At 54.1% G+C, this 23189-nt stretch overlaps 2 protein-coding genes across 5 annotated transcripts in view; one reads left to right on the forward strand and one right to left on the reverse strand.

Moving 5' to 3' along the window:
- Positions 1-4433, reverse strand: part of FGD2 (FYVE, RhoGEF and PH domain containing 2) — a 37889-nt gene extending 33456 nt beyond the window's left edge. The window contains exon 1 of the mRNA XM_035728693.1: positions 4217-4433. The gene's annotated coding sequence lies outside the window, so the exon portion shown is untranslated. The remainder of the gene's footprint in view (positions 1-4216) is intronic.
- Positions 4434-4559: 126 nt separating this feature from the next.
- On the forward strand, positions 4560-22899 carry MTCH1 (mitochondrial carrier 1). 4 transcript variants are annotated; one of them, XM_027602073.2, is made up of 12 exons: positions 4564-4906; positions 8740-8824; positions 12817-12923; positions 13450-13527; positions 13915-13972; positions 14319-14370; positions 15873-15932; positions 18077-18221; positions 20331-20378; positions 20569-20636; positions 20938-21013; positions 22062-22899. In XM_027602073.2, exons 1-12 carry the CDS (start codon positions 4586-4588, stop codon positions 22131-22133), a joined length of 1170 nt encoding a protein of 389 aa, XP_027457874.1. In that variant the 5' UTR covers positions 4564-4585; the 3' UTR covers positions 22134-22899. The 4 variants fall into 4 exon arrangements, with proteins under 4 accessions (XP_027457877.1, XP_027457876.1, XP_027457874.1 ...); XM_027602074.1 differs by having other exon boundaries at positions 4586-4906; positions 18077-18170; XM_027602076.2 differs by lacking the exon at positions 15873-15932 and having other exon boundaries at positions 4560-4906; positions 18077-18170.
- The last annotated feature ends 290 nt before the right edge of the window (positions 22900-23189 follow it).

Below are 23189 nucleotides of genomic sequence, written 5' to 3' on the forward strand. Positions count from 1 at the left end.
GTGCCTTTGCCTGCTATCAGTAGCTCTTTGCTTTGCAGGGCTGGATAGTCTCCCATTGAATGATACCATCTCTCTCTCTCAAGATTTTATTTATTTGAGAGAGAGAGAGTGAGAGAGAGAGAGAGAGCATGAGCTCCAGGGAGGAGGGAGAGAGGGAGAGGGAGAAGCAGACTCCCTGCTGAGCAGGGAGCCAACAGGACCCTGGCATCATGACCTGAGCTGAAGGCAGCCACTTAACTGACTGAGCCACCCAGGCGCCCCTGAATGATACCATCTTAATCCCCAGATTCACCCAAAGCTCTGGACAAGGGCCCACTCATGTTTGATTTTTATGGATTGCAGCAGAAGAAACTTCTCCCCGCCTCTTAGGACAAATAGACGTTGGCCATGAGAGATTCAGATACACGCACCTTTCTCTACCAAGAGGAGCTTTAGGGCAGAGCACAAAGCAAGCAGGCGTTTGATCCCTTGACACCAGGGTGAGCACGATGCTCAGCGAGATGCCACATCTCCCCATGGTGCAGAGGCCCTAATTCCCCTCTCCACACCTGCACCATTTCTTTTCTTTTCTTTTTAAGATTTTATTTATTTATCTGAGAGAGAGAGAGTGAGAAAGAGAGATCATGAGCAGGGGGTAAGTGTAGAGGGAGAAGCAGGCTCCCCGTGGAGCAGGGAGCCTGATGTGGGGCTCGATCCCAGGGATCCTGACCTGGGATCCTGACCTGAGCCGAAGGCAGACACCTCACTGACTGAGCCCCCCAGGCGCCCCTCCACTCTCGCACGTCAGCCCAGCCTGTCTCCCATGTTTCTCTCAGAAGGTTTAGTGATTCCTCATGCCAAGACATTCCTGGTGACCTGCACAATATGCCAGGATTCCTGAGATGATCAGTTATAATGTACCTTCTTTTGGCATAATTAGAACAAGAGGTGTTTCCTGAATTGGGTGGCTCTCTCTTAGCACGCTTCTCTGCTCCCCTAATTCAGAGAGTCCCCTTGGACAGGAACAGCTGGGCGGTTACCAGCTAGTGAGAAACTCCTTACTCCTTGGGTGGAAGCATTCCTACACCACAAGGTAACCAACCTGCTTTGCACAGAACCCCAGGGCTCCATGACAGAAGGAAGGCCAGTGCTCCCCACCCCCACCCAGAGTGAACAGAGACAGCAGCCAGAATGTTCTCACCCAGAACTAGTAAACAGGGAGCCTACATCTAGAACGAGCCCATCTTCTTTAAAGCAGAGTAAATTCTCCAATATCTCCAATTCTCCAGTATCTGCCTTGCCCCTCCCCGCGTGAGGCCTAAAATCTCACGCCGACCTTAGTATTATCTCAGCTGCACTCCTAACCTGGTTAGTGTGATGTCAACCTAGTTGCAATAATGGGTACTTAGTATTTTGTACTCTCTTTTCATTGTAACAATAGTTCCCCACACACTCCAGGGATTGGTGGTTTATATACTTGGCAATTCTCAAGGTCTACAACAGTCCTATTTCTTGTTAATTTTTCTGCTGTTTATCCTACTTTGGGGCATATGGGTCTTCCTAAAGTTCTCATTCTGTAAGTGGTGCTACCATAATAACTTTGTACAATTTTTTAAAGTATTTTTGCTTATTCATTCATTTTCTAGAAAACATTTAGTGGGTTTCTACCATATGCCCAGGCACTGTGCCAGCATGAATAGGACAGTCCTGCTCTCAAGGAATTTACAGTCTAACAAGGGAGACAGACAAGAAAGCAGGCAGCCACAATACTGTGGTAAGTAATTGCAGATGGTCATGGGACCACAGGGGGCCACTAATCCAGCCCAGAGCTAACTGCTTTATAGTTCTAAGTACTCTTAAGTATAAGTACTTAAGTATGGCTCTAAGTACTATTTCTAGGTTGCTCAGCAGAAGGAATCCTGAGCAAGATTTTCTTTCATTCAATCATTTCAATAAGTATACTTCTCATTTCTAAATGATCTGTTTGATTTCTTTTCAAATATTCCTGTTCTTTTTGCACACTGTCCTTTCCTCCAGTACTTCTTAGTCTTTATTTTTGCCTTCACTTGAAAATACATTTCCCCCCTTAAAAGTCTCTTCCAGATTGCCTTATTACGTCAAGTTCCCAGGAGTATTAATCCTCCTGTTTTGCCCATTCACTTTCATGATGGGATGTGTTTTTGAGTGGTTTGTAGTTTTTTTCCTGTGAGGATTTTTTTCTTCCTACTGGTGCCCCTGCGAGCCCTGGGTTGTGGAAATATAGCTATGGTGCAGTTTGCATTTGCTTCTGCTCAGATCCCTAGAGATATAATTGCTTTAGCTGATCTATTTTTACTTTAATCTCTTTGCTTAGGGAACTTGTTCAATCACTTAAAACCAATTTACTGAACACTTACTTGATGTATGTTCCCATAATCCCATATTCCTTGCGGAGGAAGATACAAAACAATGCAAGGCAGCTACATTGTAGACCACACAACACAATGTAGCTGCCTTCCATGGAGCCTCAGACTCCAAGGACCAAACACACACAAAAAGTTAGGTGACCATGTAAGTAGGACAGAGTTAAAGGCCTAGCAGTGAACACCAGTCAAGTCCAGAAGGAAAAACAAGTGGAGAAAGATGGTGAGGAAAAGCCCAGAAAAGGAGGTTTGTGTGAAAAAGTTTCAGAAGTAAGGTGAAGCAAGCTCCCCTCCCAGCCCACCCTACCCCTACCACGCCCCATCCAGAAGCCTGATTTCTGGGTGGAGAGTGAGTGTGCTGTTGCAACGTTACTTGAGGCTGTGAATGAACTTAACTTTAAGATTTCTTTAAGAAAGCTAAATCAGAATCCCGGCAAAAGGAAGTCATTTAAAGTGCTCCTGGGGGTTAGCGGTAGGTTTGATGAAGGTTGTGTTTGAAGAGGAAAACGTGTAACTTGAAAGGGCTAGAAAGCTTTGTAGTGATTGAGACCAGAACAAGCCTGGGTTAGAGAGCCCAAGGAGGGGAGAGAGGAAGGGAAGGGGGTAGATGGGCAGGATTTGGGGCACCTGGGTGGCTCAGTCGTTAAGCATCTGCCTTCGGCTCAGGTCATGTTCCCAGGGTCCTGGGATCGAGCCCTGCATCCGGCTCCCTGCTCAGCGGGAAGCCTGCTTCTCCCTCTCCCACTCCCCCTGCTTGTGTTCCTGCTCTCGCTGTGTCTCTCTGTCAAATAAATAAAATCTTAAAAAAAAAAAAAACAAAAAGATGGGCAGGATTTGGATGTGGGCAGTGTATGGAGTACTTATTGTCGGGAGTGGCAAGGGGGGAGGAGGTGGCTTTTAAGGGGGAAAGGGAGGAAGGGAGTCAGGGCTGACTGAAGGAAACCTGGACCAGGTGGTCAGAAGGCAGACGTCTATTCTAAAGCACTTTTTCACAAAGAACACAGGATAAGTACCGGCAAATGGAGCGGGTGCCCCACTGCTGTATCCCTGCAGACTCTGGGATACTCAATTTGTTTTGATAAACGTTTGAGCACCTCCTCTGCCAGCAGGGCACTGTTCCAGGTGCTGTTGGGGGTGAGGGTGGGCCCGGATACAAACAGGGACAGGGTACTTGCTGTAATAAACACCTTCTCCTCGCCGGGTTGTTACGAGGATTTTTTTTTTTTTTTTTTTAAGTAGCCTCCACACCCAGCATGGAACCCAGTGGGGCTTGGACTCACGACCTTGAGATTCAGACTTCAGCGGAGATCAGATCAAGAGTCAAGAGTCCCTGAGATTCAGACCTCAGCGAGATCAAGAGTCAAGAGTAGGAGGCTTAACCAACTGAGGCACCCAGGGGCCCCTCCAGGATCATTCTTGAGTTAACGTGTTGAAAAGCACTTTAACATGCCTGGCATATAGTGAGCGTGATTTGCGGGCCAGTTATCATTACTCATTTAAATATTAGACTTTCGATGCCTAGCACGGTGCCTGTGTATCCTCCCAGGTAAAGACTGATTAAAACCCTCACCATGTAGTGAGGGAGATACGCAAATACTTTAGGACAAACACTTTCCTAACCGTGGGCTCTAAGGAACGCTCGCGAAGGCTCAACTACAAAGGAGGGTGACCAGTCACTAAGGGGCTCCTAGATTTGGTTTAGCGGGGAGGATAAAGGCGTAAGACACGACCGGACAGCGCGGAGGAGCTCAGGCGGCGGGAAGAGGCCTCGCAGGCCGCAGTGCCCCGGCTCCGGGCCGCAAAGGGGCGGGCCCAGAACTGCGGAGAAAACTCACCAAGCCGGGGAGGGGGCTTGGAAGCGCCTCAGACCATATTGGGGGCGTCTGGCTGGCACAACCGTCGAGCCCCGCCCCCGCCGCCTTCGGGGGGATTCGCGGGGGAGCGCCCGGGCCGGCGGCAGCCTTCACACTCCCGGGACTCCCGGCCCGTGCCGCCCGCGACCACTGACCCCCGGGTTGCAACCCAGCCTTGGGTCAGGCCCCAATCCCGCCCGCGGGCCGCATCAGCTCGTTCCACCCTCCGCGCCACATACCCGCGCTCCCCCGCAGCCGCGAGTGGTGCGGCCCGGCCCCGCCCCCTGACGCCAGCTAGGGGCGGAGCGCCCTCCCGTCACGTGACGGGGAGTGACCTCGCCGCCCGGCGCCATGGGGGCTTCGGACCCGGAAGTGGCGCCCTGGGCTCGCGGCGGCGCCGCGGGGATGGCGGGAGCCGGAGCAGGAGCGGGAGCTCGCGGCGGAGCGGCGGCGGGGGTCGAGGCTCGGGCTCGCGATCCGCCGCCCGCGCACCGTGCACACCCGCGCCACCCTCGGCCTGCGGCACAGCCCTCCGCCCGCAGGATGGACGGCGGGTCCGGGGGCCTGGGCTCCGGGGACAACGCCCCGACCACCGAGGCTCTTTTCGTGGCGCTGGGCGCTGGCGTGACGGCGCTCAGCCACCCGCTGCTCTACGTGAAGCTGCTTATCCAGGTCGGGGGCCAGGGTGCCGCAGGGAGGTGGGGGCTGATGTGAAGGTGACAGGCCGGGATCTGGAGGAGGATGGGGGCGGGGAGTCTATGGCGACGGATTTGGGGATAGGGGCGAGGACGGCAGGTTTGGGCTGAAGGAGTCGGGGAGAAAGGAGGCGTTGAGGGGCTTGGGGGTGAAGGAAAGGGGGCGAAGGGGTAGAAGCGACAGATTTGGGAGAGGATGGAAGGAACAAGGAATTTGGTGGGTGCAGGGAAGGGGTCGAAGGAATGGAGAGAGGGGTTTGGAGGATGAAGGAAGGGAGGCGATGAACTTGGAATAGGAGGGAAGGGGCAGCATTTTAGGGCGAGTAAAGAAGTAACAGAATGGGGGAGGGGCGGGGAAGTTTTGGCGAATGGGCGGGGTATTTAGATGAAGAGCACATATTTAAAGGCGGGGCGGGGGTAGCAAGAGCCCTGGATTTGATAGAGATGGATTTAAAGCTGTTTGAGGGGACAAAGGACTGGAGGCCAGGGCCAAAAATTTAGGAGAGAAGAAAGGGCATCAGACTTGGGGGGAGTGGGGGTGGGAAGGAGACGGTGGATTTAATGGTGAGGGAATTTGGTGGGAGAGGGCGAAGGCAAAGGATTTAGCAAGGGAGAGCTATGCGTTTGCAGGAGAAGGGGGCTCTGGATTTGATGGCGACGACAGATTTGATGGGAGGAGGTGGCAGGGTGACGCGTTTTGAGGGAGGGGAACGGATAGGGCGACACAGTGGGGGAGGGGTGTGATGGCGATTTGTCTGGAGAGGGGACAGAGAAGGAGGAGGCTTTTAGGGGGAAAGGGATGACGCATTTGGAAGAGAAAATGAAAGTCACAGTTGGGGTCGGGAGATGGGACTCGCAGTCCTTGTATGGGGGGGGAATGGGTTATGGAGTGTTGGAATTGGGCAGAAGGGGCATTTGGGGCATACAGTAGCGGGATAGGTAGAGGCTGGCAGAAACTGAGGCCAAGGTAGGGATGACTCTGGAATGGAGCCATGCAGGGGCACTTGGCATATGGTGGTGGCCAGCAAGGCCTTGCAGATGAAGTGGGCTGCTTGAGAAAGGGAGACATTGAGCTGGAAGGAGGCCAGGTAGAAGGAGTGCATTTGGCAGAATCAGGTGGACGAGACTGAGATGGGCACTGTTTAGAGGGGGGTGGTTCCAGCCTGGACTGATAACTGAAGATTTCACCTAGAATTTTCCAGTTGGGGGGGGGATGGGGGGTGAAAATTGACATGGAGGCCAACCAAGATTTAAGGTTTGAATTGAAGCGAGTGGACGCCAGATTTACTGTCTTTATAACTGGACAGAGAGAGTGGGGGCATGGGAGCAATTGAAATCTGGGGTCTGAGGAATGGGGCAGTAGATTTTTAGGTGTGACCGGGAATATGACAAGTAATGAAGAGATTCAGTCAGGGACATGAGGATGCCTGACTAGCATCTAATGGTGACTGAGATTTGGAAACGGCTGGTGGGGGAAGATTGAGACTGGCATTTGGTTGTGATTTGGGAGCGAGGGCTGCTTTACTTAGGGAATTCGGATTGTATTTTTAGCCGTAGAGGTTACAGGTTTGGGAGAGAAGGTGGGGGCTTTGGAACTGACGTTACCTGAGAAGTAAGGGTATCAGGAGCTCAGTTTTTCATCTGACGGAGTGAGATTGGGTGAGGGCTGGGTTTTTAGGGTGGCAGATAGGAGGGTCTGTGGGGTAGAGGATGCTGGAGTACATAAGGAATTGGTGGGAGCGGGGGGGTTTCATGTGAACAAAATGAGAAGCGGCTTCATGGTGGATTTGGTGTGCAGGTTTGAGAAGAGAATTGAAATACGAGTGATTTGAAGAGGGAATTGGGCATGACGGAGACCAAAGGGTGAAAAGAACTGGGTAGGTAAGGATGAGTGAGCCCAGTCCGGGTGACAGAGGTAGTCTGTCTGATCTGAACCCAACTGGTGCTAAGTGTAACATGTTTTAGGGTGAAATCTTAATGTGTACAGCTTGGGAATCAGCCATAGTTTGCAAAAAGGCAGCTCCCGGTTTGGGGGGCAGGTGGCAGGATTGGAGTGGCAGATTTGGGGGTTGGCTAGGTCAAGTGAACAAGGATGTGGGGCCTCCGATTGGGGTTCATCCGAGTCAAGTTTCAGGGGTCGGAGATTTGAGGATGGTGAACTGGCTCTGCCAGTGTCGGATGCAGGGCCACAGCTCTGGCTGTGGGAGGACTGGGTTAACAACAGATTTGGGGATGAAATAGGGTGCATGTGACTTGGGCACAAATCAGGTAAACTGGAGGATGAGGGGGATGGGGCTGAGATGTGTGCCTTTTATAACCCCAGGTGGAAGTTAAAAAAAAACAGACTCAACAGATTTGGGGGCTCTGGGGTGAGGGGACACAGCAGATTTAAAGGTGCGGGTCCACCCGCACCCTAGCCCACCTTGGGGCTAGGACTCCCAAACTGTGACTAGACTGAGACAGCAACAGAACAGTAGTAGCTTAGACTTGGAGTTGAGGCTGTAAAGAGAATACCGCTTATAGAAGTGAGAAATTAAAACTTAAGTCAGAACCTTCGAGCATTTATCCGAGAAGGGGAAAGGTCTAGAGGGGAAGGGCTGACAGCTTGGGTCAGCTGGCTCATCCCTTTCCTTCAGCTCCCTGGGCTAGAATTTTTTTTTTTTTAATAGAAGGTGGCCGTCATGGAGGGGGTTTCTTCATTTACAGTCAGTGATCGGTCGGGTAGCTCAAATGACATCCACAAGAGACAGCCAGAACTTTCAAAAACACTTGACTAAGGTGAAGAAAAGAAATTGGACCAGGAAAATGCCAGAAGCATGCCTGGTCCAGTTGTTAAGGCAGAGCTTCCCAGCCCTGCCATTTCTGCTCCCTGCTACATCCCAAAGGAGCTGCTCTGGTCCAGGGGCTCGGCTGGCTTCCTTTGAGGGACAGGGCTTGTGTCCTGGCCCCCTGCCCAGGAAGGGGACTTCTCGCACCCCACTTAGGAGATACCTTGCCTCCTGGCTGGCAGCAGAGTCTCTCTCCTCATCAGGTGGCAGCATAATAAATGGCCTCACCCCTCAGGAGAGACCCCCCCCACAAAGGGGTATGGGTGGCTGTGTCCTCGCTCCTCCCCCATGAGTTTAACGGGTGTTATAATTATAACCAGCGTCTATACAGCAGAATTACAATAGCCCTACAGAAATGAGGGGGTCATTCTGTCACAGGGATATGAAGTGATCAAGATTAGAACACAGATGAGGAATTGTTTGAGGAGCAACCGGTTTGTGCTGCCTGGGAGCGAGAGGGACAGATTTGTCGGCCTCTGCAGTGGGTGCAGTAAGGAACTTGAGTGTGGGGTGCACTCTGGGGTGGGTTACTTGGAGCCAAGCTATCTGAAGTTCGGGACTGAGATGTGGGTATTGGCACGTTTGGGATTGAGATTGGACTGAAATTTTAGCCCAGAGATGGGAATTCCCTGAGATTTATTCTGAGGTGAGTACAGGGTTCGGAGTACATAAAAGGGGGGGGGGCAGTTTCCCGCACTAGAAATGTCTGGAATTTGAAGGTGAGAATGTTGGGGGACAGGGTGACTTGGATTATGGTAGGGGTCGGATCTGGGACTAGACGTTTCTATTGGTTGGGAGCTTGCGTGATGCTGGTGGTTCCAGACTGCCGATGACATTTCTGGTATGTTTTTCCAAGGAAAACCCCCAACAGGAGCAGCGTTGGAATTTGTGGGCGAAGAGGCAGAGGCCTGGGGGCATGAGCGGCCGTGAGCTGGATCAGCAGTAGAATCTGACCCTCCTTTTGTATTTGTTGATTCTGAAGGTGGGTCATGAGCCGATGCCCCCCACCATTGGGACCAATGTGCTGGGGAGGAAGGTCCTCTATCTGCCGAGCTTCTTCACCTATGGTGAGTCTGCTTCCCAGGCAGGAAGGCCCCCACGGACAAAAAAGAGGCGTCATCCGGGGAGCAGGCCCAGCTGGCCCTGGGGAACACACAGGGCAGGGCAGCGTGGCACCTGGTGTCATGCCGGCCGGGAGGAGGGGATCGAAGTGTGACCAGAAGCAGCAGGTTGCTGGGGTGAGAGCAGGTGGACAAGAAGGCTTCGGTCCAGCTCCGCTGCCTGCAGCTCCCGGACACCGGCCCCTGTCATCTCTGCCGCTCCAAGCTGTGCCTGGAAGTGGGGGTCCGGGGAGGTTTCCCTGTGCTTTTTGAGCAGCCCGGCCCTGTTACCATTTTTCTGCTTTCCTGTTACCTGGTGGCTTCCTGGGTTCTTCTCCTTCCTCCTCTTTCCCCTGCGTTCCCCAGGCGGTGGGCCCCACTGAGCATCTCCCCACACTGGGCACGAGCAGCCAGCCCTGGGGCGTCACGCTCTACCCCCGGCCTGCCCTGCCCTGCCGCTCAGGCTCGGCAGACCGCCTCACCGCCCTGCGCTCCTAGTCCGCCAAGTTGTGGCAGCTCCTTTGTCCAGGCCCTTCGTGCAAGCGCCCCGCAGCCCCTGCCATGGCTCTGCTGGCTGGAGATCTCTCCCCAGAAGCCCACCACCCCAGGGGAGCTTGTGCCATGCCACCTGAGCCCACCTGGCTGCCTCTTACTCGTCCCCAGGCCCCCAGGCTGGCTCAGGCCGTTCCAGTCCACCATCGCTGTGTCTCTCCCAGTGCCCACCCACCCTGGACTTCTCCAAACGTACCCTTGCTGTCCACGTTCACAGCTGGGCTGATCCCCCTCAGGCTTCCTCCACTTGTTCTCTTCACACCTGTTCGGTCAGTCCAAAATGCTCTCTGCCGAATAACCTGGGGCTTTGCCTCCTGTCACCTTTTTTTTTTTTTTTTAAGTTCCACACACTCTTGGCGGAATCTGACGTCGTGTTTCTCTTCCATTTTTGCCACCATGATGTTGAGTAGCCCGGGGCGAGGCCGAACATGTCATTTTGTGGGGAAATGTGTTCATATTTGGTTTTATTTAGAAACAGTCCATGAAGGGGGGGGGGGGGCAGGTCACAGTGGTAGGCAGGCACCCAGAACATTGAACAGGGAAGCCAGTGTATAAAGGTAACGCCGGGTTTGTGGGAAGCTGGGGTAGCGGGCTGTCAGCCCCTCCCTTGTGGCTTCTCTGTGTGCTCTAGCGATGTGAGGGGCCCTAGGTTAGAACCCGGACTGTCTCTCCTCGTGTCACAGTCCTTCCCAAAAGGACTCAGGGTAGAGGGGTCTTGACCCACATCTTGCTTCTTGCAAAGATGAGCCGAGTTCTGAGGTACTCCTGCTCACCCCGTGTATATAAATGTTGTTTCAGTCCAGATATTATAAACAGATGGCTGTTGGGCGTGAGCGAGGGGACTCAGCTGTCTGTCTTCTGTCTAGACAACATCCACTCTCCAGTTCATGATGAAAAGTGCCACAGCTGTCGTGACATTCTTTGGTGTAACAGAGAGTTTTGCAGGGACTGCAGAGAAACCATGGAATGACAGAGCCCCTGGCTGGCTGTGGGACCCTTTGGGCCCACAGAGGACCCTGTAGGGATTTTTGCATACCTTTCTCTGCTTTCACTTAGTCATAAATCACCTCTGAGATGAGGAGAAATAGGGGTCCTTACTCCTTTTTTTACTGGTGGGCAAATCGGGTAGAAAGAGGCCAAGTGACTCAGTGGCAATCGCACTGAGGCTTTACCCCGCCTGCGTCTCTTTGTTGCTTGGAGCCCCCCTCCCCCAAAATAAACCTCCCTCCTGCCTGTTCACTCTGTGAAGCAAGGCACCCTGCCACGGCATCCAGTGTTCGGTCCCCTCCTCTTCCTCTCTTTCCAGCCCCACCCCCATCTCAGAAAGCCAAATATGCAAGGAACAGGTGCTCTCGGGCCCCAAGGCAAGCCTGTTCCAGCAGTGACACTGAATTTGCTGGGTTGGCAGACAGGTTGCTTTGGAGAGAAAGGCTCTTTTGCTGGTTCCTGCCACTGGGTAGTGCTAAGGAGCTGAAGTCGGGTCTGGAAAGGGCGCTCAGGGGCCGAGAAAAAGTTCTGCTAGCTTCTAGTTATGCGGGTTTATAAGAACACATCGGCTTCTTTTTTTTTTTTTTTCTTATTTTCTTTTTATTACTATGTTATGTTAATCACCATACATTACATCATTAGTTTTTGATGCAGTGTTCCATGATTCATTGTTTGTGCATAACACCCAGTGCTCCACGCAGAACGTGCCCTCCTTAATACCCATCACCAGGCTAACCCATCCCCCACCCCCCTCCCCTCTAGAACCCTCAGTTTGTTTCTCAGAGTCCATCGTCTCTCATGAGAACACATCACCTTCTTGAACATAGTTTAAAAGGTTTCATTTGAGCGCCTGGCTGGCCCAGTTGGTAAAGCATGTGACTCTTGATCTTGGGGTTCTAAGTTCGAGCCTCACATTGGGTGTAGTGCGTACTTAATAAAATCTTCAGGGGCGCCTGGGTGGCTCAGTTGGTTAAGCTTCCGACTCTTGGTTTTGGCTCAGGGTCTGGGATCCAGCCCCACATCGGGCCCCGCGCTCGGTGGAGTCTGCTTGTCCCTCTTCCTCTGCTCCCCACCCTGCCACGTGCAAGTGCTCTGTCTCTGTCTCTCCCTCTCAAATAAAAAAATAAATAAAAAACTTTAAAAAAAATAACGAAACATTAAGAGAAGTATCCTTTTAGAGACCCTAATGAAAAAATACTGGGGCGCCTGGGTGGCCCAGTCAGTTGAGCCTCAGACTCTTGATTTTGGCTCAGGTCATGGTGTCAGGGCCATGAGATGGAGCCCCACATCAGGCTCTGCGCTGAGTATGGAGTCTGCTTGAGATTCTCTCCCTCCTTTTCGGCCCCCCCCCGGCCCCCCGCTCACATGCACACATGTTAGAATGCTGGCGTGTGCACTCTCTCTCTTTCTCTCTCTGTCTCGAAGAAAGAAAGAAATCTTGAAAAGAACAAGAAAAAAACCCTCATTCAGGTAGGGTCTAGCTTCCCTGACTGCTTATGTTTTTTCTATAGAATAGTTCACCGGTGCCTGTTTTGGTTACTCCTCCACTAGTTATGTCGCCCCCTCCTACTCCGCACCCCCTGCTGTGATTCATAAATGCTAATGGGTACCAGGCGGGAGCCTGGGTGCAGCACAGTGACAGTATGAAGATGGCCTTCTCCATGGTGTGCTTAGGGGATGCTCTTGAGCCTTTCTTCCTTTTCCCTTTTTTCCTCCCTTAGGTTCCAAACTTCATCGTTGCCTGTGGGCACTCTCTGCCTTTTTCCTTTTCTTCTTGACCCCAAGGAAAACATTTTTTTTTTTTAAAGATTTTATTTATTTGACAGTGGGAGACACAGCGAGAGAGGGAACACAAGCAGGGGGAGTGGAAGAGGGAGAAGCAGACTCCCTGCTGAGCAGGGAGCCCGATGCGGGGCTCGATCCCAGGACCCTGGGATCATGACCTGAGCTGAAGGCAGACGCTTAACGACTGAGCCACCCAGGCGCCCCAGGAAAACATTTTTTTAAAATTATTTTTCCAACGTAGGGCTGGAACACACAACCCCAAGATCAAGCGTTGAATGCGTCTCTGACCGAGCCAGCCAGGTGCCCCAAGAAAAGCATTTTTTATAAGTGGCAGAATTGGTTTCTGGGTTGTAGCACTGAAGTTGCTGAGTTGAAAAACTAGCCGAGCTTGCCAAATATTTCTGCAAAGTTAAAATACGTGAATTTGTTGGTCAAAAATACATTTTGAAGGTTTTACACAAAGAGATGGGCTGGAGAAGACTTTGGCGTTGGGGCCCAATCGCTTCTGGGGTTTTGGATAGATAGCTGCCCCTTCCGTGACTGAGGGACAGGCCACATCTGGTCTGGAAGTGATTGTGACCCGGGGTGGGTATGTCTGGGCCGGGCGTGACACGGCCGCCTCTGCTTCCTTATAGCCAAGTACATCGTGCAGGTGGATGGGAAGATAGGGCTCTTCCGAGGCCTGAGCCCCCGACTGATGTCCAACGCCCTCTCCACGGTGACTCGGGGCAGTATGAAGAAGGTGAGCCTGGGGCGAAGCCAGGAGCAGTTGCCTGAAGTTCCCCCAAGCTCCCTGCCAGCCCCAGAGACAGCCGTGTGTGCTGGTCCGTTTCTCCTTTCCCCGGCTACACCCTAGCACCACAGCCGGGCTCTAGACCCTGGTGGTCGCACGCTGCGTCTCCTTGATTGGGAAGGGTCCTGCCCCATAGTCCTCCCGCTTGCCCACAACTGTGACACCAGGCAGGCAGGGGCTCCCCGCCAACCCCCCGAACTCCAGGCCTGGGGTTACCAGAGGTGGACCCAGCTACAGGGAAAATAGTGGGAGCTGGTTCCTGCCGTCCCTGTCCCTCAAGTGTGACATTTAAGAGGCATAGCTGTACTTTGCTTTTGGCCCTCCTTTTTTGTTTTTTGTTTTTGTTTTTTTTTAAATTAAGTAAGCTTGACGCCAGTATGGGCTCGAGCTCAAACTCAAAACCCTGAGATCGAGAGTCGCATGCTGTATGACAGAGCCAGCTAGGCGCCCCACTCCTCTGTTTTTTGTATCTCAGGTTTTCCCTCCGGATGAGATCGAACAGGTTTCCAACAAGGATGACATGAAGACTTCCCTGAGGAAAGTAGTGAAGGAGGTGGGTATCTGGAGTTGGGAGAGGGAGAGGCCCTGGGAGGGGAGTCTGCTTACTTCTCCCGGCCGAGTCAGCCGGGTCATTGAGGAGACGCAGGTCTGGCTCCTCGTGTGTGCGTGGCTAGGGTGGGGCATGGAGGGAGTCCTGCAAGGACGCCGTAAGGAATACCCCAAAGCCCCTCGGCCATCGTGGGGCCTAGGGCAAGACTCGGCGGCACTCCTGGGTGGAGGGGACGGGGGGGGTAGCTGACGAGTGGGGTGATCCCAGGTCGACTGACCCCTTTGGGGGCTGTGGGATCCCAGTTTTTCCTCTATAAGAGCTTGTGGTTCCCCTTGAGCGCCCGTTCCCGAGAGAGGGCAGACCGAGTCCCCACCCTCTGCTCTCTTCCAGACCTCCTACGAGATGATGATGCAGTGTGTGTCCCGCATGCTGGCCCACCCCCTGCACGGTGAGCCACCCCACTGGAGACTGCGTCTCAGCTGTGGGGTAACCCCTTGCGGACCGAAACCGGGCAGTGCTAGATCACCGGGAAGTATAGTCGGGTGGGGGTCCTCTGCTGGAACTGCGCTGAGGAGAAGCTGGTGGGGAGTCCTGTCTGGAGGGAGCCGGGGCCCTTCCCAGGCAGAAGAAACGGGATGCTGTGGTCACGGGGTGTGACAGAGAATCCCCGAGGCCCTCCTACCCCTCCTGCGCTGACACAGGCCACGCGCGGTTTCCACGGCAGTGGGCACCCCACCGCTGGGTGCCATGGGCTTTGGCCACCGTGTCACCCTTGTGTGTTTCTTTTTCCTCAGTCATCTCAATGCGCTGCATGGTCCAATTTGTGGGACGGGAGGCCAAGTACAGGTGGGTAATTCTTCCAGAACTGGCAGGAGTGGTCCTGTCACCACTCAAGAGTCTGCCAGGACAGGCCGCGCTGGGGTCAGGTGCTGTCCCTCTTCTGCTGTCGTTCTGATGTGCTAGTGTCCGAGGAACGTGGCAGGGGCATCTGCTCCTCTCTGTTGCCCATCCAGGGCTGCCCTGGCTGATCCCGGCAACCCTGCCGGAGGGGGTGAGTGGGAGCGGAGTTGGCTCGGATTGTGCCCCTTGGGACTGAGCTAGGGTTCCATCCTGGAACCCCTAGTTATGTCCTAACCATTTAGCTCGTTTGATTTTCTGTTACGAGGCTGTCCTGTCTGTGGGTGTGGGCCCGTCCCCTCGGTTGTTCACCAAATACTTCCCCAGCATTTGCCGCGCCCGGCCCTGAGCTGGGAGCTGTGGGGACATAGCTGCGGGGCCACAACCCTCCCCCGTGGCAGTTATGCCCTCCCTGCCCCTATGAAGCTCAGTGCAGGACAGCAGGCGGCACGTGGCAGGAGGACAGTCTCTGGGACCCCTCCTAAGACTCAGTTCCTGGCTTCCGTTTTCTGCAGCTGTCCTGTGGGACCACTGCCCCAGGGAGCTCCACTGCCATGGCCTCATTTTGGGTTCACTAATGGGAAGTTGGCCCATTCTCCTAAACTGAAACGTGATGTTGGTCGACAGGACCAGGAGGGGATGATCTGGCTCGGAGCCCCGGCGGGCCACGCCACTGTTAAAGAAGAAGGGCTGTGGGGCCTGGCGGGGCTGGGTGCCTTAGGGGCGGCGCTAGCCAGCGCTTTGGCTCCCACCATCTCCATCTTTCTTTTAGGTTTCCTCTGCCACCTAGACTTTGGAGGAACTCCATGTAGGACGGGCCACTTGGCATCACTAGCCACAAGTCCCAGAGATTGTTCTTGAGCCTCCTTTGCATTTCATACTTAAGGCACCAGCCTGTCCTTTGATCTCTGAGCTGCTGGGGAGGGCCGGGTGCTTTTTCCCAGGCTGCATCTGGGCCGTCTGGTGCCAGGGTCTCCTTCAGGGCTCCGTTCTCCTTCTCTGCTCTCTGGGCAGGTGGATCCCTCCACCACCACCCTTCCTGCTCTTCCGCTGTCAGACATGCAGGCTACTCTGCTGGAAGGTTACTTCAGAGAGAAGCACTAGGGCCAGGCAGGAGAGAGGCCTGTTGTCTTTGCAGTAGCCCACACTGGAAGGCTAATGCCCAAATTCCAGATCCCTAGAAAGCAGCAGTAGGGAACTGCTAGGCTTCTGTCCTGGGGGTGAGTGGGTTTCCTGTCTCCATGAACTGTGTAAACTCCCCTCACCCCCAAAACAAGAGCTCTCTCATCTTCTCTACTTGGGTTCTGCCTGGTAACAGAGAATGTCCCCTCTCCATCCCCGCCAGGACTGGACGGCTCAGAGCAGGGATGGTGGGCTCTCCTCCACACCAGGGGCTGGGCTTCTCCAAGGTGACCAGGGGACCTCATTTCCCTGTCTTCCCTTCTTCACAGCGGTGTGCTGAGCTCCATTGGGAAGATTTTCAAAGAGGAGGGGCTGCTGGGATTCTTTGTGTACGTGAGTTTCTATACCCCATAGCTGGCCACGTGGCACGGCTCTACTAACAGACACGTTCTCGACTTCTCAGGCCGTAGCTGCCAGGCTCAGACTAACCACGGGGCTCTGCCCCTCCCGTGTAGCTGCATTCTGGCTCCGTGGAGCTCCGTGGCACATGTGAGGGAGCCATGGATGACCGGGACCAAAGCTACTCGGCCCTTTGCAGATCACGGCTCACACAGACATGGTCCTGTTTGTCCAGCACAGTGGGGGAGACGGCCTGACTGGCCCCTTCGCCAGACATTGGCCCTGGGGTTGGGAGTGGGCTGATCTTCCTAAGCCGGGGCACTCTGTTTAACATGGTGGGTGTTGCACAGAACAATCTGGATCTCTGGCTTCTCCTAAAAGGTCAAGGCACTGGACTGGCTGGGCCTGTGTTTGTGCAGAGCAGTCCGTGGCAGGGGCCCATGGCCCCCTGAGGCTCACAGACCCCTGCCCTCCTGGGCGTCTCCCACCCACCTTACATCACCTAGAACACAGAAAGCTTATACTGAAAAGACCGTGTCTGGACACAAGCAGACCCCAAAGCCACTCCTGACAGCTGTCTGTTGTTTTTGCCTCGTTAAGGTCTGGGCAGTGACAGACACGCTGTTCTGTACATAACATACTGGATAATGGGGTGTTCTGTTCATTCACTGTGGTTTCGTAGTTGGTCAGGGGTGTTTGTTTAGGGCCTCACTTAACCAAGAAACGACCATGTAGGTGCACGTGTGTGTATGTGCATATCTACTCTATGGTTCTCACCGGGAGGGGATTTTTGCCCCCAGGGAACACTCGAAATGTTTGGAGACATCTTTTGGTTGTCACAGTTGGCAGCTAGTGGGGAGAGGCCAGGGATGCTGCTAAAGATCCTGCAGGGCAGAGGTCAGCCCCCCGCAGCGAGGCACTGTCCGGTCCTCCGTGTCGGGAGTGCCGGGATTCCAAACCTGGATTGATACACACGCGCGCGCGCACACGCACACACACGCGCACACACGCACGCACACGGACTCAGACTCAATGTATTCACGCATATATATGCGTACATACATATATGTATAAATATACGTGGATAAGTATTTGCTCATGTGATGGGTACTTCAGACCATAAAATGACGAGTCACCACATCTGGCAGTTTTCACACTCATTGTATAGAGTCCTTGTCCCGGGTGTGAAGAGATTCTGACACAGCACATGCTTACTCGTCGGGTTCTGTTCTTCACATATTTGCGGCCTGGGGGACACCTGTATGTGTTACAACACTGAGAGGGCACCAGAGTGTGTGTGAGGGGTTAGTCTGAACACAGGTGGACACATCAAGATTGGAGACTACATTTGTGAAGTTTCAATTTCTTCATATCCCGTGTCACCTAGATGTGTTGCATGTATTCTTTTGAGCTCTTCAGGTATTTTCAAATAAGAGTTTCACAGATTTCAGAAATCTCTGCCACCCCTCCCAAGAGATAGCCACTCTTCTCCTGGAGAGTTTTCTAAGTCGCTCCATTATCTAAACAAGCAAATAAACACATTAAAATTAAACACCAGTAGCACACGGGACCCTGATCTCAGGCTGGCTTTTTGCCTGTATTTTCGGGACCTTCCATAGCAGCGTGGAGGGCTGTTTCTTCTGAAGGCCATCACTTTAACAGTCAGCCTTCCTTGCAAAAGCTTGTATGGAATGTCTTCAGTGGAACATTCTAGGGATGAAGACAGCAGATGCATCAAGCAAAGTGTTTCATGAGAGTGGATCAGGTAAAGAAGCCAGGAGAAAACTATAAATGTGTAGACCCTGTTTCATAATCTGCATGTGAAAATCCCAAATTTAGCAACATTCACATTTCGAGGTCTGGCGTCTGGTTTGAAAACTACTTGTGAGACCAGAAACTAATTTGTGGCATCAGATGTGGCCTGTGACAACCCTCCATGGAGAAAAGGACACTGCCTTCCTGGTGTGGATAGCTGCGGGTCCACTTGGCCCCTGCAGGCTTTTTTCCTGAGGCTGTACCTTGGATATGCTGACGTTTTGAGCTTGGAACATCCCTGCCTCCTTCCTGGGCGTGGAGCCCCCAAGAAATGGTCCCCTCCCTCCCCCTGCTCATCTTTGCTCACCTTGTTTTTTAGCGGCTTAATCCCTCACCTCCTGGGAGATGTGGTTTTCTTGTGGGGCTGTAACCTGCTGGCCCACTTCATCAATGCCTACCTGGTGGATGACAGCGTGAGTGACACCCCAGGGGGGCTGGGAAACGACCAGAATCCAGGTTCCCAGGTTGGTTGGAACAAGGACTTGTCAATCTTTCCGTGTACTGCTGATACCCAGGGTCTGGGGCAGACTCAGGACCCTGGGAGCCTTAGCACCAGGCCCTGAGGGCTAGAGAGGGTCTCTGGGGAGTGGTCTAAGAGGACTCCCCTTTTTTTAAGATTTATTTATTTTAGAGAGCATGAGCTGGGGGAGGGGCAGAGGGAGAAAGAGTCCCAAGCAGACTTCCCGCTGAGCTTGGAGCCTGACACGGGGCTCAATTCCCAGGACACTGAGATCATGGCCTGAGCTGAAATCAAGAGTCGGAGGCTTAACTGACTGAGTCACCCAGCACCCCCTAAAAGGACCTTTTGTCCTGGGGTTAGCTTTGCCTCTGGGGAGAGTGGGCTCAAGAGAGAGGAGATTCAAGATCTGTAACCACACCTGGAGGAATTCATGGAATGCCCGTCCTCGGGCAGCTTCAGAAATAAAACAGACCCCAGCTTATCCAAGGCAGTGACCCAACGATGAATCAGGAAACCAGGACACAGACTAGCTAATAACCCTTTAACTTTTGCTTAATGTTTTAAGGTTTTTAGAACCCTTATGTGAACGTTATGACATTTGATCCCAACAGCATCCAAATTGTGAAGGGAATAGTGCAGGTGTAATTTTACTGGTAAAGAAGTTGAGACCCAGAGATCGAAAGGCTCTCCCGAGGCACTTGGCTAGGAATCAACAGGGCTGGGGCTAGGTCTTTTCCTGTACTGGGCCGAGGACGCTTCCCACACCTTGGAGCTTTTTAGGTCACCTGGCAAGTTTCCAATGCAGGTGCACCCCACTATTTTTGTTAGCAGTGGTCTGCACAGACCTCAGCAGGCTGGGTCAGGCACAAGGAGGCGTTGGTCCTTCTAAAAGGTGCTTGTTTAAGAAAGGTGCCTAGGGACCTGATGGGTTGACCAGTTCAGCCTGAAACAGGATGAGTTGGGGAACAGTGATGGGCAGGGGATTCCTGGCAGCCAGACGTTCTAACAGCGGGATTTCAGGCCCAGGGGGACAGGGGGTGGGGACCTGTCTGTCAGAATCACCTCGTGGGGTGGGGTGGGGGCTCATAGTCTGTATCCGTCTGTGTCTGGGCATGTGTCTGTGTGGTGAAGAATGTCCCAGCCCAGCTGAGAGCCTCTGCTCAGAGGGAAATCGGGTCTGGCCATTTGACTTGGGTAGGTGAGTCCTATTAGCCTTTCAGTGTAAGCAAATTCAGGTGGTTCCTTAGGGACCAGCTCTCCCACATACCCCGGGCCCTGCCCTTTCTCGGGGCCTCATGGATGAGGGAGCTACTGCTGTCACACGCACAGCAAGCCTGCGACACTGGGGGTGGGGTGTCCCACAGCTGGTTGGCTTTCTCCAGCTTTATGGAAAGGGGTTTTCAGGTGCTCTTCTGTGTGTGGCTTACAGGCTAAGATGAGGCTGCCATTCACGCAGAGGGCTGGGCAAGCCTCCATCCAAGGTGACAGGGTAGCCACCTGTTAGGATGGCCATGCTGCTGGAAGCTGAGGGACAGGGAGTTCCCCTTCCTAGCGAGGGGCTCTCTTCTGGGCAAAGTAGAATCCAGATCTTGGGAGTCCGAGGCGGGTGAGAGCTTGGTAAGGTAGGGGGCGGTGGCAATAAGCTTAGAGCTTCCCCTCGCCTTTTGCTGCAGGACCAGGATTCTGTGTCTGGGGAGTTGGGGTGGGTGTCCGTCTTTCCATTAAGCAAGCACTTACTGAGCACCAACTGTGTGACACTGATCAAGGCAGACACAGGCCAGACTCTTGGAACTCACAGCTCAGTGGGGCACACAGGCCAGCAGCTCCTCACCATCCCTGGCTGAGTCTCGGAAGTCCTGTTAGGCCTCTCCCCCACTTCCGCCTCCCAGGGCTGCTTTTGGCTCTGGCTCAAGGCCACAGAAGCCACTGGCAGGCCCTAGAAGGGAACGCAGTATACACAGCAATGTGAGGGGACCTGAGCCCAGAGCGGGTGAGAGGCCAGTGTACGGGGTGAGGCTGGGGGGCCGCAGACCAGGCAACGTGGGGCAAGGGTGCTTATCTGAAGGGCAGCCCGAGGTACCTGTAGCAAACTAGTCTTCCTTTCTGTCTCCAGTTCAGCCAGGCCCTGGCCATCCGGAGCTACACCAAATTTGTGATGGGGGTAAGTCACGCTGGCTCAGCTAGCTGCCCTTTCTGCTGCCCTGTGGGCCTGGGTGGGGCTTAGGCGGCCAGCTCTGGCGGTGGCTGGAGGCACGCCTGGGTGTCGGGTGTTGGCACAGTATGCCCTTGCTCCCCGAGTCGGGACCAGTGGGTGGTGGGGTCACTGCCACTCAGGTCTCCCTGGGTTTCAGATTGCAGTGAGCATGCTGACCTACCCCTTCCTGCTGGTTGGTGACCTCATGGCTGTGAACAACTGCGGGTAGGTGTGCAGCCCTCCCCCAGGCACCCTGCCAGGGCTGTGGGGGCTGGGGGGGTCCAGCTCAGCTTGTCCAGTGCTCTGCTTTCTCCTGCCTGGTCTGTGTGTAGGCTCACCACCCACCCCACCCCCCACCCGCCAGGTACCCTAGCATCTTCTGGGATTCACCGCGCCCCTCTGGGCTGCATCCATGATTCAGGATATGGGTGGTGGCAGCTCCAAGCCATTCCTTGAGATCACCTTTGCCTTGGCTGAGCCATCTCCCATCGTTCAGTGGGTCTAACATGCTCTCCTTCCTGGGCAGGCTGCAGGCCGGGCTCCCCCCGTACTCCCCCGTGTTCAAGTCTTGGATCCACTGCTGGAAATACCTGAGCGTGCAGGTAAGCAAGCTCCCAACAGAGAAGGTCCCCTCCAATTCTTCCCCCACACCGATCAGGTCAAATGGTTTTGTGGGCTTTATATTGCGTGGAAAGATGAGAGATTGTCACGGGATCCAATTGTCGGAGGGAGGATAAAGAGAATATAGACTCTTGGTTTAAGGCATTTTCATTAAATTTTCATTTTATTTTAGAAAGGATGTGAGGTCGCTAGATCTGAATTTACCTACAGATTTTATAGTAGACACAGTCTCCTTTTTTCTTCAACTCTTAAAGACTCTCAGAAGGAGGACTCTGAGGGAGCCCACGGAGTAGGTGGTGAAGCCCAAGATCTTAGTCCTTGAGTCACACAGCTGAGAACACGGTGGCTGCCGTGTCCAAGGCCGACCCCTCCCTTCCGCAAGACATCCCGATGCCCTCCGGAGAACCTGAGGCTTGAGCTGGGCCACGTGGCAAGGGTGCCAGTCTCGGGATTTCGTGTTCTTGGCCCAAGCACCCTCCTACTGGCCTGGAGCTCTTGGGCGCAGAGGTCAAGGATCCAGGCATCTGGCCCAGGGCAGATCCTTGCCTTTGCCTAGGCTTGGTTCCCCTCGAAGTAGAGCGGGGCAGTGGTGTGGGGAGGAACCAGCACACCGACAGGCCTCAGGGCTGAGAAGAGGACAGATGAGAGGGAAGCAAGGAGGGGCGGGAGGCAGACCCCGTTCTTCCCAGTGGTTCCAGTCTGGTCTGCGTGCTTCACATCCCGTGGGCGGTAGGGAGTCCCAGAAGTCTCTGAAGCCAGAAGGGCGACGATTGTCCTCTTTGGGGGTTCCCTGCTGGGGAGCCCCAGCGACACTGGACACCCTGTGATGGGAAGCGAACTGCTCCCTGGTACTTCAGTGCAGGGCATATTCTGGCCTTGCCCTCTAAGACTGCCAGCCTACGCCCTCCACCCCCTACCCTAGGGTCTCTGTGCCGCTGACCCTCCTTTGCCTCATGCTGGCCTTGCTGTGGGGCGGGACGAGAAGTATGGCCTCCCCGGTCACTGACCTGCCCGTTCCTTCCAATCCAGGGCCAGCTTTTCCGCGGCTCCAGCTTGCTTTTCCGCCGGGTGTCATCAGGATCGTGCTTTGCCCTGGAGTAACCTGAATCGCCTGAAAAAAACACCGTGTCTCAGCCTCGCCACTGCGGGTGGGGCCTGATCATCTCGGGCACCTGTCAGATGAGTCCAGCCCGGCCAGCGGGGCTTCAGATTCCATATTTGCCGTGTGTCTGTCCAGCAGTGGGGGTCGGGTTAGGGGGGGAGGCTGCACCCAGTGGATGGGTAACCTGTTAGACCTGGGGAAGGTGGGGTGGGGCTAGGGAATTGGGGCAGAACCCCCTTCCTTCACAGATTTGCCGAGTCTGTCCTATGCAAGGGGTCAGAGAATGGCTCGTGGAGGCCCAGGTAGGATGGGAAAAGGCTCATGAAGTCAGATCCCACCCCCCATCCCCCCCCACCCCCCACCCCTCCCCGCAGTCAGCCCCAGCTGTCATCCTGCAGCTCAGCTGGGAGCCTGCTCTCCTGCTTGTAAATAGGGCGTGGTCCCCTTGCACGAGGCCACCATCATGTGCAGACCTGTGCTAGGAAGCTCTTGCTAGGTGCTGCCTTCATGTTTCTCAACACTACTCTTCTGACACAGAGGCGGCACTTTCTGAACGGGAAATCACGTGACTGCTCCAAATGTGTCTCCCTCGTCAAATGCTCGTGGGTTTCGTGGTGAGGCTTTACGTGCAGGATCTGGTTCCCTGCGCGGTTGTGAACACTCGGAAGTTAGGCAGGCCAGTGTCTCTCGTACTATTCGGTTTAAAAGTTCCTGATAAGATCTGACCTTGTCTCCCTTAAATAAATGTATTGGTGGTGATTTGGAGTTTTGTGGGGAGCGTGTTATTTTTATGGATGTAGCAGCTATCCGCAGGGTCCTCCTCAGCCCTCTGTGTTTGTGTGAGAAGGGGTCAGGGGCGGCTCAGCCTGGGGATGACAAGTGCCACGCCTTGGTGTAGACCAGACGCGGGGGAGGCCGTTGGATGATCTTGTGAATTACACAAGGTCAAGATGCCAGTTCACAAAGCAACGGCTCGGGCATAGGCCTACGAACAGGAAGGCAGCGCCTGTAGAGGCCCTACTGGCTTCAGAAAGTGTTCCACCCGCACCCCGTCA

Source organism: Zalophus californianus, chromosome 7 (assembly GCF_009762305.2).
Source record: "Zalophus californianus isolate mZalCal1 chromosome 7, mZalCal1.pri.v2, whole genome shotgun sequence".
Taxonomy (NCBI): Eukaryota; Metazoa; Chordata; class Mammalia; order Carnivora; family Otariidae; genus Zalophus; species Zalophus californianus.

Bases quoted from the DNA above. Each gene is read 5' to 3' on its own strand.
- MTCH1 (XM_027602073.2), top strand. From the start codon at position 4,586: ATGGGGGCTTCGGACCCGGAAGTGGCGCCCTGGGCTCGCGGCGGCGCC. The intron at 13,528-13,914 runs GTGGGTATCTGG...GCTCTCTTCCAG, and splicing joins TGAGGAAAGTAGTGAAGGAG to ACCTCCTACGAGATGATGAT. The intron at 21,014-22,061 runs GTAAGCAAGCTC...CTTCCAATCCAG, and splicing joins GGAAATACCTGAGCGTGCAG to GGCCAGCTTTTCCGCGGCTC.